General features: G+C 34.1%; 1 protein-coding gene and 1 long non-coding RNA gene across 4 annotated transcripts; one reads left to right on the forward strand and one right to left on the reverse strand.

Moving 5' to 3' along the window:
- The first annotated feature begins 2,101 nt into the window (after positions 1-2,101).
- On the forward strand, positions 2,102-6,896 carry LOC111911851 (disease resistance protein RUN1). 2 transcript variants are annotated; one of them, XM_023907594.3, is made up of 5 exons: positions 2,103-2,815; positions 3,535-4,675; positions 4,766-5,212; positions 5,300-6,136; positions 6,237-6,896. In XM_023907594.3, exons 1-5 carry the CDS (start codon positions 2,298-2,300, stop codon positions 6,801-6,803), a joined length of 3,510 nt encoding a protein of 1,169 aa, XP_023763362.1. In that variant the 5' UTR covers positions 2,103-2,297; the 3' UTR covers positions 6,804-6,896. The 2 variants fall into 2 exon arrangements, with proteins under 2 accessions (XP_023763363.1, XP_023763362.1); XM_023907595.3 differs by lacking the exon at positions 6,237-6,896 and having other exon boundaries at positions 2,102-2,815; positions 5,281-5,475.
- Positions 6,897-7,866: 970 nt separating this feature from the next.
- LOC111911852 (uncharacterized) lies at positions 7,867-9,888 on the reverse strand. 2 transcript variants are annotated; one of them, XR_006185723.2, is made up of 3 exons: positions 9,477-9,885; positions 8,606-9,370; positions 7,899-8,520 (listed from the first exon to the last, which is right to left on the reverse strand). It is a non-coding gene; the product is annotated as an uncharacterized LOC111911852 (long non-coding RNA). The 2 variants fall into 2 exon arrangements; XR_002857001.3 differs by having other exon boundaries at positions 7,867-9,370; positions 9,477-9,888.
- Positions 9,889-12,318: the final 2,430 nt, after the last annotated feature.

Consider the following 12,318-nt stretch of genomic DNA (forward strand, 5'->3'; position numbering starts at 1 on the left):
TGATCTTTCAATCGAAAGATTTCTCAATTTTAGTTAATGCAATTGTATTCGTAAGAATGTTAGTTAACATTGTTAAAAGTTTCTTTTGTGACTGTTTACTCACCGTTTTTTAACTTGTATTCTGACGATTTAATTTTGGAAGCTCTTATATCTGGAGAGGCACACAGGGTGGTTAGAATATGATGTAAATTATATTAATAGGTTCTTGTTATGTACTACTCATTTAATAACAATACTTACTTTACTGCAAAAATTTTGATTGACAGTAAATCATGTCGTTGATCTCATTATTGATATAGCGTAGACAGGATGACGGTCGATGGACAGTTGTGTTGTCAGCTTTCATCACTGATACATTTGATTGGAGTGACATGACTGACAGATCCGTTTACCTAACTTAGGTAGACTGCGATACAATATAATTGTGTTTAGATTACAATACCTAAGTATTTATATACTGTAATGTGATTTGGTGATTAATTATTTCTAACCTTTTTTTTGTAGCTTTACATCCCAATCAATATACCAAATGCTTACTGGTTTTTGGGTACTTTGGATTTGAAGACATTCAAAATGACTATATATGATAGTCATTAGAAGAGCAACTACTCTTCAGAAATTGAGAATTGGTTTATTGGTATGCGAGCCTGCATGGACTGCTAGTCGGTATCAACTACTTAGGTAGTGAACCAACTGAGTCAATTCCACATGAGAGTTTGAACATGACACTCGAAAAAGGCCCCACAAGTACCTCAACACATTGATAGTAGAGAGGATTGTGAGGTGTTTTTGTGTTGGTTCCTAGAGACGTTGATCATCAAGAAATTGTATTTTATAGAGGGTATAAGGGGTCCATGGGCTATGACATATCGTTAACGACTAGCCTATTTTTTTTGGGGGGTAGAAGGACAAAGATGATTTGAACATTGTATAATTATTTAAAACAAATCCCTTTAGTTTTTTTTTTTTTTTTTTTTTTATATTTTTTAATTTTTTAATTTTAAGGTTACAATTTCATTTTAGATTTTGTAAAACCAAAATTTATACAAAAAGAACAAAAACACATTTTACCCATAAAAAAAGGAACTATTCCGAAACAATGGTCTGGAACCCTACTCCGGTCCAGAACACGGTATCCAGACAAAATGATTATTTTACAAAATAATAATAATAATAATAATAAAATAAAGTAAGAAATTCGAGTCATTTTTTTCAAAGAGTTCATTTATACGGGTTAATTTACTCAATTTCCCTTTAAATGTTTATATAATTATAAAATAATATTTTAACATATTAATTAAAAAAAAAAAGAAAAGAAAAATGAGAGGTGATGTTATAAGACTCTGTAGCTATTAAATTAGGTGAAGGGAGAATAATGAAAAAAAAAATTGATATGACGTTTGATGTGAAAACTCAAAACTATGATAAAATGAATGACCACACCCATAGTATTCAGTATTAGAATATTTTTCAAAGTTTCATCCACCATAAAATCAAACTTTTTTAAGGCCAAATCACTTTCTTCAAATCTAGAATCACAATGCTCCTCCATGTCATTGTAATCAACAATAAAAACTATAACTGTCAATAACAATAAATTACTTGTAATCAAGAGATGTAACTCAATTTAAACATTCTTACCTTCTTAATAGTGTGCACATGTATTGGTTCGGTAAAAAACACCAATAAAGTTACTCATTCAATTTAACCCTCCAATTGTTAAACCTTTTGGTGTTATAATAAACCAATATCCATGTAATACCATTTAATCGAACAAAGTGTATTATTCACATAGATAGGTCGTAGGCGATTGGTAACTTCAAATATAGTAAACACTGGAAAAAAAATAAATAAATAAAAAATACATATTGCGATGTTCAATTGAATGAAAAATAAAATAATAATTTAATGATTTTGGTGCAGTTAATTTTAGCAAACAATATAATCAGCCAATATTGAATATTTTCTAAAAGTTAAACATCATAATTCATATGTTATCATGTTAGCGATACTTTCTCCAAAAGAGAAGAAAAAAGTATTCACTATTGACGCGCATAATTCATATGTTATCATGTTAGTGATGCTTTTTCCAAAAGAGAAGAAAAAAGTATTCACGCGGAGACCAAATCAGCTAAAGAAGACAACTTACATTGACTTTGCTGCCAAACATTGACTCTTCACTCTAGTAGCAAACAAGAGACATTCATCTCGAATTTAGATCTAAGACAACCAAAATCAGAAGCAACGAAACTTATAATCCCAGCTTATATACACTCTTCTAATTCTTCTCAACTTCCATGGCCATCCTCACTGAATTACCAGAAGAACAAGAAGCGGCAATAAAATATGATGTTTTCCTGAGTTTCAGAGGGAAAGACACTCGTCTGGGTTTTATGGATCACCTCTACCAAGCTTTGGTGAATGAAAACATCTCTACGTTTCTTGATGAGGAAGAGGTTGAAACTGGGGAAGAACTTAAACCCGAGCTTGCAAGAGCTATAAAAAGCTCCCGTGCTTCCATAGTTGTGTTGTCTAAGAACTACGCATCTTCAACATGGTGTCTGGACGAGCTCGTGATGATCCTTGAGCAACGAAGGGTCTCTGATCATATTGTTCTCCCTGTTTTTTACAATGTCGAGCCGACACATATCAGAAAGCAAAAAAGCACTTTTGGGGAAGCGTTATTTGAACACAAACAGAGGATTGAGTCTGAAAAGGATGTGGAGAAGAAAATTCAAGGTGCTGGTAAGTTGGAGATGTGGACGAAAGGACTTACAGAGATTGCTGATTTGAAAGGAAAAGATGCAACTGGAAGGTAAAACATTCATACTACATTTCCACAAAATTCTTCAGTTTTGTATGTAGAACCAAGGGGACAAAAATAATCCAGGGGTATTTTGGGAAAAACTGTCATATTTTAAGTTTTTCGTATTTGTTTAGAATTCTATTTTCCAATAGCCATATTGCATTAGGTTTCTTTCATTGTTTAGTATAAATAGGATTCATCCATAGTTGTTTTTTTAATTCTTAGTTCTAACTAGTTTTGTTTTTACCTTTTCTGTCCCAAGTTCTTTTTCATCACCTGATCACGTTTCTTTTTTGAAGTTTTCTAGAACAAAGACTTGCACTTGTTCTATTATTGCATCTGTGTTTATTTACACTTGAAAGACTTGGTTAACAAGTAAATTTTCCAAAAGTTTTTTGGTTACCTGTTCTTCCTTTCCTCTCCCCTGTTTTCTGTCCCTGTTGCTTTGTTGCTGTCACAAAGCTTAAACCTTAAACTTAGAGCATACCATTGTGAGATTTAGCTTTTAACCATTGTTGGGATTAAAAGCTTTGTGGGGACTAAGCTGTCGAAACATATACAAAGTGCCCACCCTTATGGTTAAACTGTGCGTATATTTTTATTTTAGTCCCTTAATTTCATATTAATTAAAAGGATGCAAAACACTAGTTATTGTCTTATTGATCAGTTTAATCAATTTGATATATGGGCTGCTGTATCTTCTTGATAGAATTTGATTCCTTTTTCAGAAGAGAGACGGTGGTCATCGAAGAAGTCGTGAAAGAAATTAGTACTAGACTGGAACTACACTTGCAAAGGAGAATTCCACACCTAATTGGGATGGAAGATTCTATTTATACCATCAGTTCCTGGTTAAAAAAAGAATCTTCTGAAGCTGCTGAAATTCTCACAATTTGGGGAATGCCCGGGATCGGAAAAACAACATTGGCAGAATATATGTTTACCTCGCACCGCCATAAATTTGAAAGTAGTAGCTTTGTTGAAGCCATTGGAAGAAGATGTGCACAACAGCCATATTCGCAAATAGATTTGCAAAAACAGCTTCTTGGAGACGTTCTAAAGAAAAGAAAGATTGAAGAAAATAATGCAGATTTATGCACATCTAAGGTTGAAAAGGCATTATCTAGGAAAAAGGCACTTCTGGTTCTTGATGATGTTGATAACTTTCAGCAACTGGATGTGCTTATTGGAACAAAAGGTTTTCATCCAGGAAGCAAGATTATAGTAACAACCAAAGATGGCTCCCTAACAGAAAAGTGTTCATTGTTTCGTATGAAATTCCCTCCAAAACATACAAAGCTTGCACTTCATGGCTTAAGTGACACTGCATCTATGAGACTTTTATGTTGGCATGCGTTTGGAAACAATGATCCGAAGAAAGGTTATGAGAAAGAAGCAGAACGAGTTGCCAAGTTTTGTGGAGGACATCCATTGGCTATTAAAGTTTTGGGTTGTTCATTAATTAATAAAGATGCAGCCATATGGAGTGACGTCCTTGAAATGTTGGAGGCAAAAGGATATTTAACTGATGTACAAGAGAATGTACAAAAGGCTCTGCAAATTAGCTTTGATTCTTTATCAGGGGACTGCAAAGAACTTTTCAAGCACATTGCTTGTTTTTTTGTTGGAAAAGAAAGAGAAGTTACACAAACAATATTAAAGGAATGTGGGTTTCAAACATCATATGGGATCAACAAGCTCATTGATAGATGTCTTCTCAAAATTGGAGGAAGAAATGAGTTGAGGATGCATCAATTGCTTCAAGAGATGGGGAGAGATTTAGTCCGTAAAGAATCACCTGAAAAGCCATGGAAGCGTAGTCGAGTATGGAAACATGAGGAGTCCCTCGATTTGTTGAAAAAGGACAAGGTAAATACGACATAGTCATTAAGAGTATTCGTTAGCTAGCTTTATCATCTATATAAAAATTAGTGTTTGTTGTAATTTTCTTTTTGATAGGGCACCCATAGGATTCAAGGTCTTATCCTTGACACGAATCTATTGAGAAAGGAGCTATCGCATAGATCAGGTAGTCTGACTGAGCATAACTTCCAAAATGATGATGTGAACAAGACTCTTAGAGCTGCCCAACCAATCCAGATGGTCTATGAGTTCTTTTTAAGAATTTGGTTGTTTTTTGCTCGGCTTCTCCTAATGCTTTCATCTTCTCATTGCAAAAAAGTCGAATTGAGAGCAGATGCATTAAGAAAGATGGATAAGCTAAAGCTACTCCAACTCAATCATGTAAAAATCAACGGATCATACAAGAATTTTCCAAAAGGTTTAAGGTGGTTGTGCATGCGTGGATTCCATTCAAAATTCATACCTTACGACTTACCAATGGAAAATTTGGTTGCTCTTGACATGTCTTACAGTAATCTCACACAACTTTGGAAGAAGCCAAAGGTATGAAATTAAAGCTTTTACTTCAACTTTTAGTCTATTAATACCTTCGTGATAATATTCTTGATTAGAGGATATCCAATGCAACAGCATCTTGGGTCATTGAAGATTCTTAATCTGAGTAATTCCAAGCTTGTTAGAGTCGAAGGCTTCTCCGGGTTACCTGCACTTGAGAGGTTGTATCTTACAAACTGTGAAAGCTTAGTTCATGTGTGTGAGTCAATTGGTGGATGTGATAGCCTTCTTGTTCTTGACTTGAGCTACTGTGATAAGCTTAGTAATGTTCCAATTAGCATTAGCAAATTAAAGAATGTTAGAATTTTATCATTTGACGGTTGCTTAGGTGCTAGTGAATTTCTAATGCGGATGAAGGATATGAAGTCATATGCATATTCCTCTTCTGTTGGAGAATTTATACCGAAAACTCCAAAATCAATTTTGCTACCTTCACTAGTAACCTTGTCGCTTGTAGGCAGTAATTTATCTAATGAATCCTTTCCAAAGAACTTCAGTAGCATGCCAATGTTGAAGGCATTATGTCTAAGGAAGAATCCAATTGATTCCCTGCCTGATTGTGTGAGAAGCCTTAGTAGGCTTGAGGTACTCGACGTTGGAGAATGTTGGATGCTGAAGTCGGTATTGTACCCTCCATTTACAATCAAACAGTTGTCTACTGAAAAGTGTTTGTCACTTATTAAAATAACATTCCATCAAGAAATGTTGTCACCACCAGTTGTGTATTATGATTGGTCGGAGTCATTGACCGAAATTCAAGGCATAATCAAATTTCAAGCTATTGCACAAATTGAGGACCAGATATTATGTAGCTTGGGGTGGATAAATTTACAACATGTGAAAGATCAGAGGATCCGGATATCGGAGTCATCCTTATGGTCTCGTGCAAAGAAACTCCCAATTCCAGTCCAGGTATTCTCTTTCTTCTGCTCTGTTGCTATGGATCTCACAAACACAAACACACACACACAAATATGCAGAAAATTCATACAATCGAATGTTTTATTCGCAGATGTTTTACGAATTTGGAATATTTAGCACATGTTTTCATGGGAAAGCAGTTCCGGATTGGTTACATCATAAAAGCAAGGGTTCATCAATATCAATAGCCATGCCATCGTCTTCAATGAATAAGAGTATACAAGGAATAAATATAAGCTTTGTGCATACATTTCCAGGCATAGGAAAGCAAAGTCGTTTAAAAATAAAAGTACAAAACGTGACAATAAATCGCACCTGGATATATTATGGTCATATTTTTTCTTTCCGAGAAACTGATGAAGATATGGTATGGTTAAGTCATTGGATGTTTGGGAATGAGATAAAAAATGGTGATGAAGTTTGTGTTACAATATTAGAAAATAAACTATATGGTGGAGTAATGGTAAGAGAGTGTGCAATCGGTCCTGTGTACACTAATAAGGACAATAATGAAGAAGATCCTTTGAGTTATTACAAGTCGTGGAAACATATTATTGGTGGTGATCTGTCCGATTTTCAAGTAGCCTCAGGAGAGTACTTTCTAAACAATTTTCGTTTTATTTCTCATTACCATGTATTTAAAAGACCTCTTAACTAATTTTCTTGTGGTACGAAAGTTAATTTGTAAAAAATTTTCTAATTCCAAATTTTAAAAGGTATACTAATGAGATTATCACTCCTTAATATTGAATATGAATGGACTTACAGATCATGAGGGTTTGTATTAAGTAGTTAAACGTTTTCTCAATGATAAATATCACGTCAACATTTGGGACAAGTCTCTCTCAACCCCAATCGTAAGCAGTATAGTGGTGTTAGGTATTTGGTCAAAACTTTGTACTTTACAGCTTCTTGCAGGTTTTCTGTTTTATAAAAGTTTTCGTTCCAAAAAATGCGGGGTGTTTTCTATATAAGGACTAAATAAAGTACGGTAATAAAATGTACTATAGTTAGGGTAGAATACCCCTGTTTAAAAAACCTTACTCAATAGTTAAATATATTTTACGACAACAACTTTTGATGTGAGGTCCAAACTTTTCATTTTTTTGCGAGTTTAGTCCGTTTTGCTTTGAACATTTTTTAAATGACGATTTTGCCCTTATTTTTTCTTTTTTCATTTTTTTTATTAATCTTATTAATTTTTTATTAAAATAAATAAAAAGAAAATTGAAACTAATTTCTCTCTCTCTCTCTCTCTCTCTCTCTCTCATCCTCTCTCTCTGTACACGTACCTATCTTCTTCTTCTTGAAAATCAGTCCAGATGAACAAAAAAACACCGATAACAAATTGTTGAAGTCGTTGGTTATCAATGGAGATGGAGAAAACAGAAGGAGAAATCATATCTAGGTTAGGGGCTGTTTGGCAAGATCTGAATTTTTAAGATCTGAATTTTTAAGAGATCTGAATTTCTAAGAGAGTCTGAACTTTTAAGATCTGAATTTTTAACGTGCTGTTTGGTTGGAACCTCTTAATTGTTGTGCTGAATTATAAAAATGATCATTTTACCCTTCTGTATTACTTTTTGTTGAATTCATTATTTTTGTTTATAAAATAACGAACTAACTTCTTGAATAATCATAAAAAATATATATATACAAACACTATATAAAATGCAAATTAAACTTAAATCAAAATTAGACACAAATCTATCAACTATAGCAATCGAAATTGCTTTGTTTTGGATAACATTGCTATAACAAAATAGAATCACATTACTATAAATCAATAAAAGTATATTACTATAAACACACTTTTAAACAAGCTTACAAAAATAGCCTCAGCTATATGCTTATATGCTTACATTACATGTATACAACCATGTTTTTGTGTGTTCCACATGAGTGATATCTCCATAACCTTCAAATATACACCAGGGACAAAAATGTCAATAAAGATTCACAATATGTTTGACTCTACATCAGTTTGATTTTTCTTCTCCAACTCCACCATTATCATTTGAAGTCATTGCAGTATAGTCCCGATATCTTTTCAACTGTTGATTGCTCTTGGAAGGGGATTATCTTCCTTAAATAACAAGAGCAATGATGGTAACGATGAATAACCATGGATAACTAGCTTCTAATTTCAAATACAAGAGAACTAATCAAGTTTATGAGGAAAAAAACTGATCAAACTGCAAACGAACACAAATCTACCTATAATAAATAATACAGCTGACTTTAAATCTTCAATACCATCAGATGAAAAAAGATTAATACCGAAAACAACATCATAATAAAAAACATAAAAGCCCAGCAACAAGAGCACACCGAGAACCATTATTTGATGCACAAACAGGTTTCAGAAATAAACCCTAGAAATCGATTTCAGAAATTGGTTTCAGAAATTAACCCTATAATCGATTTTAGATAGACAAATAGGTTTCAGAGAGCTATTACCTGATGTTGTTGTCGACGAGTTTGAGGGGGTGGAGGGCGGCACAGGCGACAACTCTGGTGGAGGTGGAGGCGGTGACCGGACGGTGGTTAAAGCAATAGCGGAGGGTAGCAGGTCGTCGAAGATTGTTGGGAGGGAGAAAGAAGTCGCCTCATGAAATAGAACAGGGAAGAGTAAATATGTTTTTGGGCAAAACTGGAAACACACGTGCTTTATTTTTTTCAGATACAACCTCAAGTCTGATAAATTAAGAGGCTTTTTTTTAATTTAAGAGACAAAAAATAAGAGACTACCAAACACATCATATCTGAAATTTTAAGAGATTGCCTCTTAATTTTTCAGTTAAGGGGTAAACAAACGACCCCTTAGTCTTCTCCATCTGTGTTTTGAGATGTTCGTCTTCTCCATCTGTTTCCAGATCTGTTTGTGTTCTCCATCATAGTCATGATTGGTTTACAGCACCACCCCTTCTCAGTTTATCTTCTCCATATATGTCTCGGTTTTCAGATCTATCACCAGAAAACCCACCTCAACCACACCCTTTAGTATCATGGTATATCTTCAACATATGGTCTCCAATCTTCGATCTTGTCGCCTCCGTTAGAAATCACCACCATTCTCAAATTAAGCAAAATGAATTTTAGAAGTGAAAGGAAAAAAACCACCTTCCTCTACCTTCGATTTCCACCATGTTTTCCTCAAACAAAACCTTCATCATCATCAATTCCGAAATCAACAATGCCCTTAATCTCATTTTCTTGACGAATCTGTACTTCCACATAGACCAATTTCTCATCAGGGTTTTTTAAGCCACCAGTTGTTCGTAGTAGAAAAAGATGAATTTGGAGGTTGAATACGAAGTTTGAAAAGTACCTTCATCCATTGATGAACAACTCTGATGAGCATCAATGGTTTTTATATGTCGCCAATCTCTTTCTTGAACAGATATGATGACGACGCAACTGGAGAAGATAAATGGTGGCGGCGATGTTCCAAATCGACAACAACATTGTAGATCGTTTTCTAAAAACTGAAGACAACGATGACAATCTAGATCTGAAGAAGGGGAGTGTTTACAGATCACCAAAAAATTGAGAGTTCGATTGTCTTCGACGAAAATCGATGCTTTTTGGTGGTGGCGTCAATCTTTGAAGATGGTGGTGGCGGCCTTCATCTTTTCCGGTGGTGGTGTCTGGTGGTTATGTTACATATGTGTGTGTGTGAGAGAGAGAGAGAGAGAGAGAGAGAGAGAGAGAGAAAAGGAGGGTGGGGAAGGGAGTGAAGGTGGGGCTTGGTTTCTATTTGTTTTTTTCTTAAACTAGAAAAGAGTTAAAAGTAAAAAAAAAAAAAAAAAAAAAAAAAAAAAGAGAAAATAAAATATAGAGGGTAAAATCGTCATATAATAAAGTTCAAAGAAAACTGGACCAAACTCGCAACAAAATAAAAAGTTTTGACCTGTGGTGCTAGTCCAAACTTTTTTCGACCAAAGTGGTAATTTTGAGCTAACCTTAGGGACCATTTGTGCAGTTTTGTCTTAAAACCCTAATCTACTATCAACCACCGTCAAACTCCTCTCATTGAGACCCACCTATTACGAGGGTGTTTGGCTTAACTTTTAAAATGACTTTTGACTTTATCTTTTAGAAAAATTCAAAAAGATGTTTGCTAAGTGAATAGGACTTTTGTAAATGACTTTTCCAATAGAGTAATTTGAGTCTTTTTGAAAAGTAACGATTACGTGACTTTTCCCAACTTTTCACCAGCTATAAATATTAAATAACCAATATACCCCCCATCTACCCTAATTAATTCTTCATTCATAGATACGATTCCCTCATTACTTCTCGTTCTCTCTGTTCACCCACTCTTCTCTCTCGTATCTCGACCTGCAACATCACCCTATAACACCGACGACACCGACGACCTGCAACGAACTGAAGCACCAGCCTTTCTCCATCTCTGATCAGCTTTGTTTTCTTTTCCAGTCGATTTCCGATCTCCGATTTTACAATATCTTCTTGTCTATTTCCGATTTTCAGTAGCAAAGAAATGTGTTCCTCCCGATTTCTGAAATTGATATGTTGTGTAATTGATGTGCTGTGAAATGTGTTCCTCCCAATTTCAAATTTTCCTTGAACTGTTCTTCTCTCTAGCATCTGAAATAGTGATTATTCTGTGATTTGTTCCTCCCGATTTTTGAAATTGATATACTGTGAAATAGTGATTATTCTGTGAACTTGATGAAATATGAATTAACAATTAGTGAAATTGATGAAATATGAAGCTGATGAAAATTTTTGTTCGAGGATTATATTTGTGTTAACAGATAACTGATTTGTGAAATTGATATGCTGCAAAATAGTGATTATTCTGTGAACTTGATGAAATATGAATTAACAATTAGTGAAATTGATGAAATATGAAGCTGATGAAATTTTTTGTTTAGGGATGATATTTGTGTTAACAGATAACTGATTTGTGAAATTGAGATGCTGTGATATTCTATTTTTTCTGTTTTGATTAGAATTTTGATAAATTAATGAAATCATTTAGGAAGGTTAATGAAATTGGTTTGTTACTTAAATGTTGATACTATATGTAATTCACAGATAATGGATGAAAACAACACTACAATTGTTGATTGTGAAAAATCTTTAAAAATGAAAAAACCAAAATTTGGGTGGGATAATCGTAGCTTCATGGTGTTTGTTGATTCATGCTTGATTGAACAAAAAAAGCCATAAACCCACTACCTCCTTTGATAAAGTTGGGTGGGAAAATATACAAAAACACATTAAGGAGAAAACAGGTTACAACCTTGAAAAAAAAACAACTAACAAACAAATGGGAGAACATGAAAAAAGAGTGGAAGCTTTATGACCGCTTAATGAGGCTTGAAACCGGACTCGGTGGGACGAGAAGCCTAGTAGATGCGTCCCCTGAGTGGTGGGAGGAGAAAATATAGGTATGATTACTATTCTTTTTAATTATTTCAAGTTATGATTGCATATAGATTGAACATATTTGATTTACAATATCTTTTTGTCTTGCATGAGAATAAAGATTATGCCAAATATAGGAACACAAATTTGAGCATATTTGATGAGAAATATGCTACTTTGTTTCGGGATTCTGTTTCCATTGGAGATCAGACTATGACTCCATTACAATTTCAAAACAATAGCAATCCAAACGAAGAAAGTATGGAGGGAAAAGGAGATAGTGATGAAATCAATTTAGATGATGATGAGCCTCTTTTTACTAGTCTCCAGGAAAGTAGTTCAAGTAAAAGGAAGAGGTCTAAGTCTGTTTCCAACAACCGTCCAACCAAGAGTAAAAGTTCAATTGATGAAGAAAAAGTTGATGCTTTATTGGATGCCATATTATCAAAAAGCACACAAACTTATCCACAAAATAATCCGTCCCCAACAATAGCATATTGCATGGCCATTGACATCAAGGGTCCAACGAATTTTCACAAGCATTGCTTGTCTTCACCAAAAAGCAAAATCGTGATGCTTTTATGTTCCCAACGAACGACGAAGCCAAGATGGAGTTTCTTAAGTTACTTATGAAATAATGATTTAGCAATATGTGTTATGCTTTGAGATTTATGTGTTATCCTTTGACAATATGTGCTATGCTTTGACATTAAGTTTTATGTTTTGACATTATGTGTTGTCCTTTGACATTATGTATTTGATATTTTATATTA

The sequence above is a fragment of the Lactuca sativa genome, chromosome 8 (genome assembly GCF_002870075.4).
Source record: "Lactuca sativa cultivar Salinas chromosome 8, Lsat_Salinas_v11, whole genome shotgun sequence".
Lineage (NCBI taxonomy): Eukaryota > Viridiplantae > Streptophyta > Magnoliopsida > Asterales > Asteraceae > Lactuca > Lactuca sativa.

Coding starts and splice junctions, on each gene's coding strand:
- LOC111911851 (XM_023907594.3), top strand. CDS start 2,298: ATGGCCATCCTCACTGAATTACCAGAAGAACAAGAAGCGGCAATAAAA. Junction 4,676..4,765: donor ATTTGTTGAAAAAGGACAAG/GTAAATACGACA, acceptor TCTTTTTGATAG/GGCACCCATAGGATTCAAGG. Junction 6,137..6,236: donor AACTCCCAATTCCAGTCCAG/GTATTCTCTTTC, acceptor TTTTATTCGCAG/ATGTTTTACGAATTTGGAAT.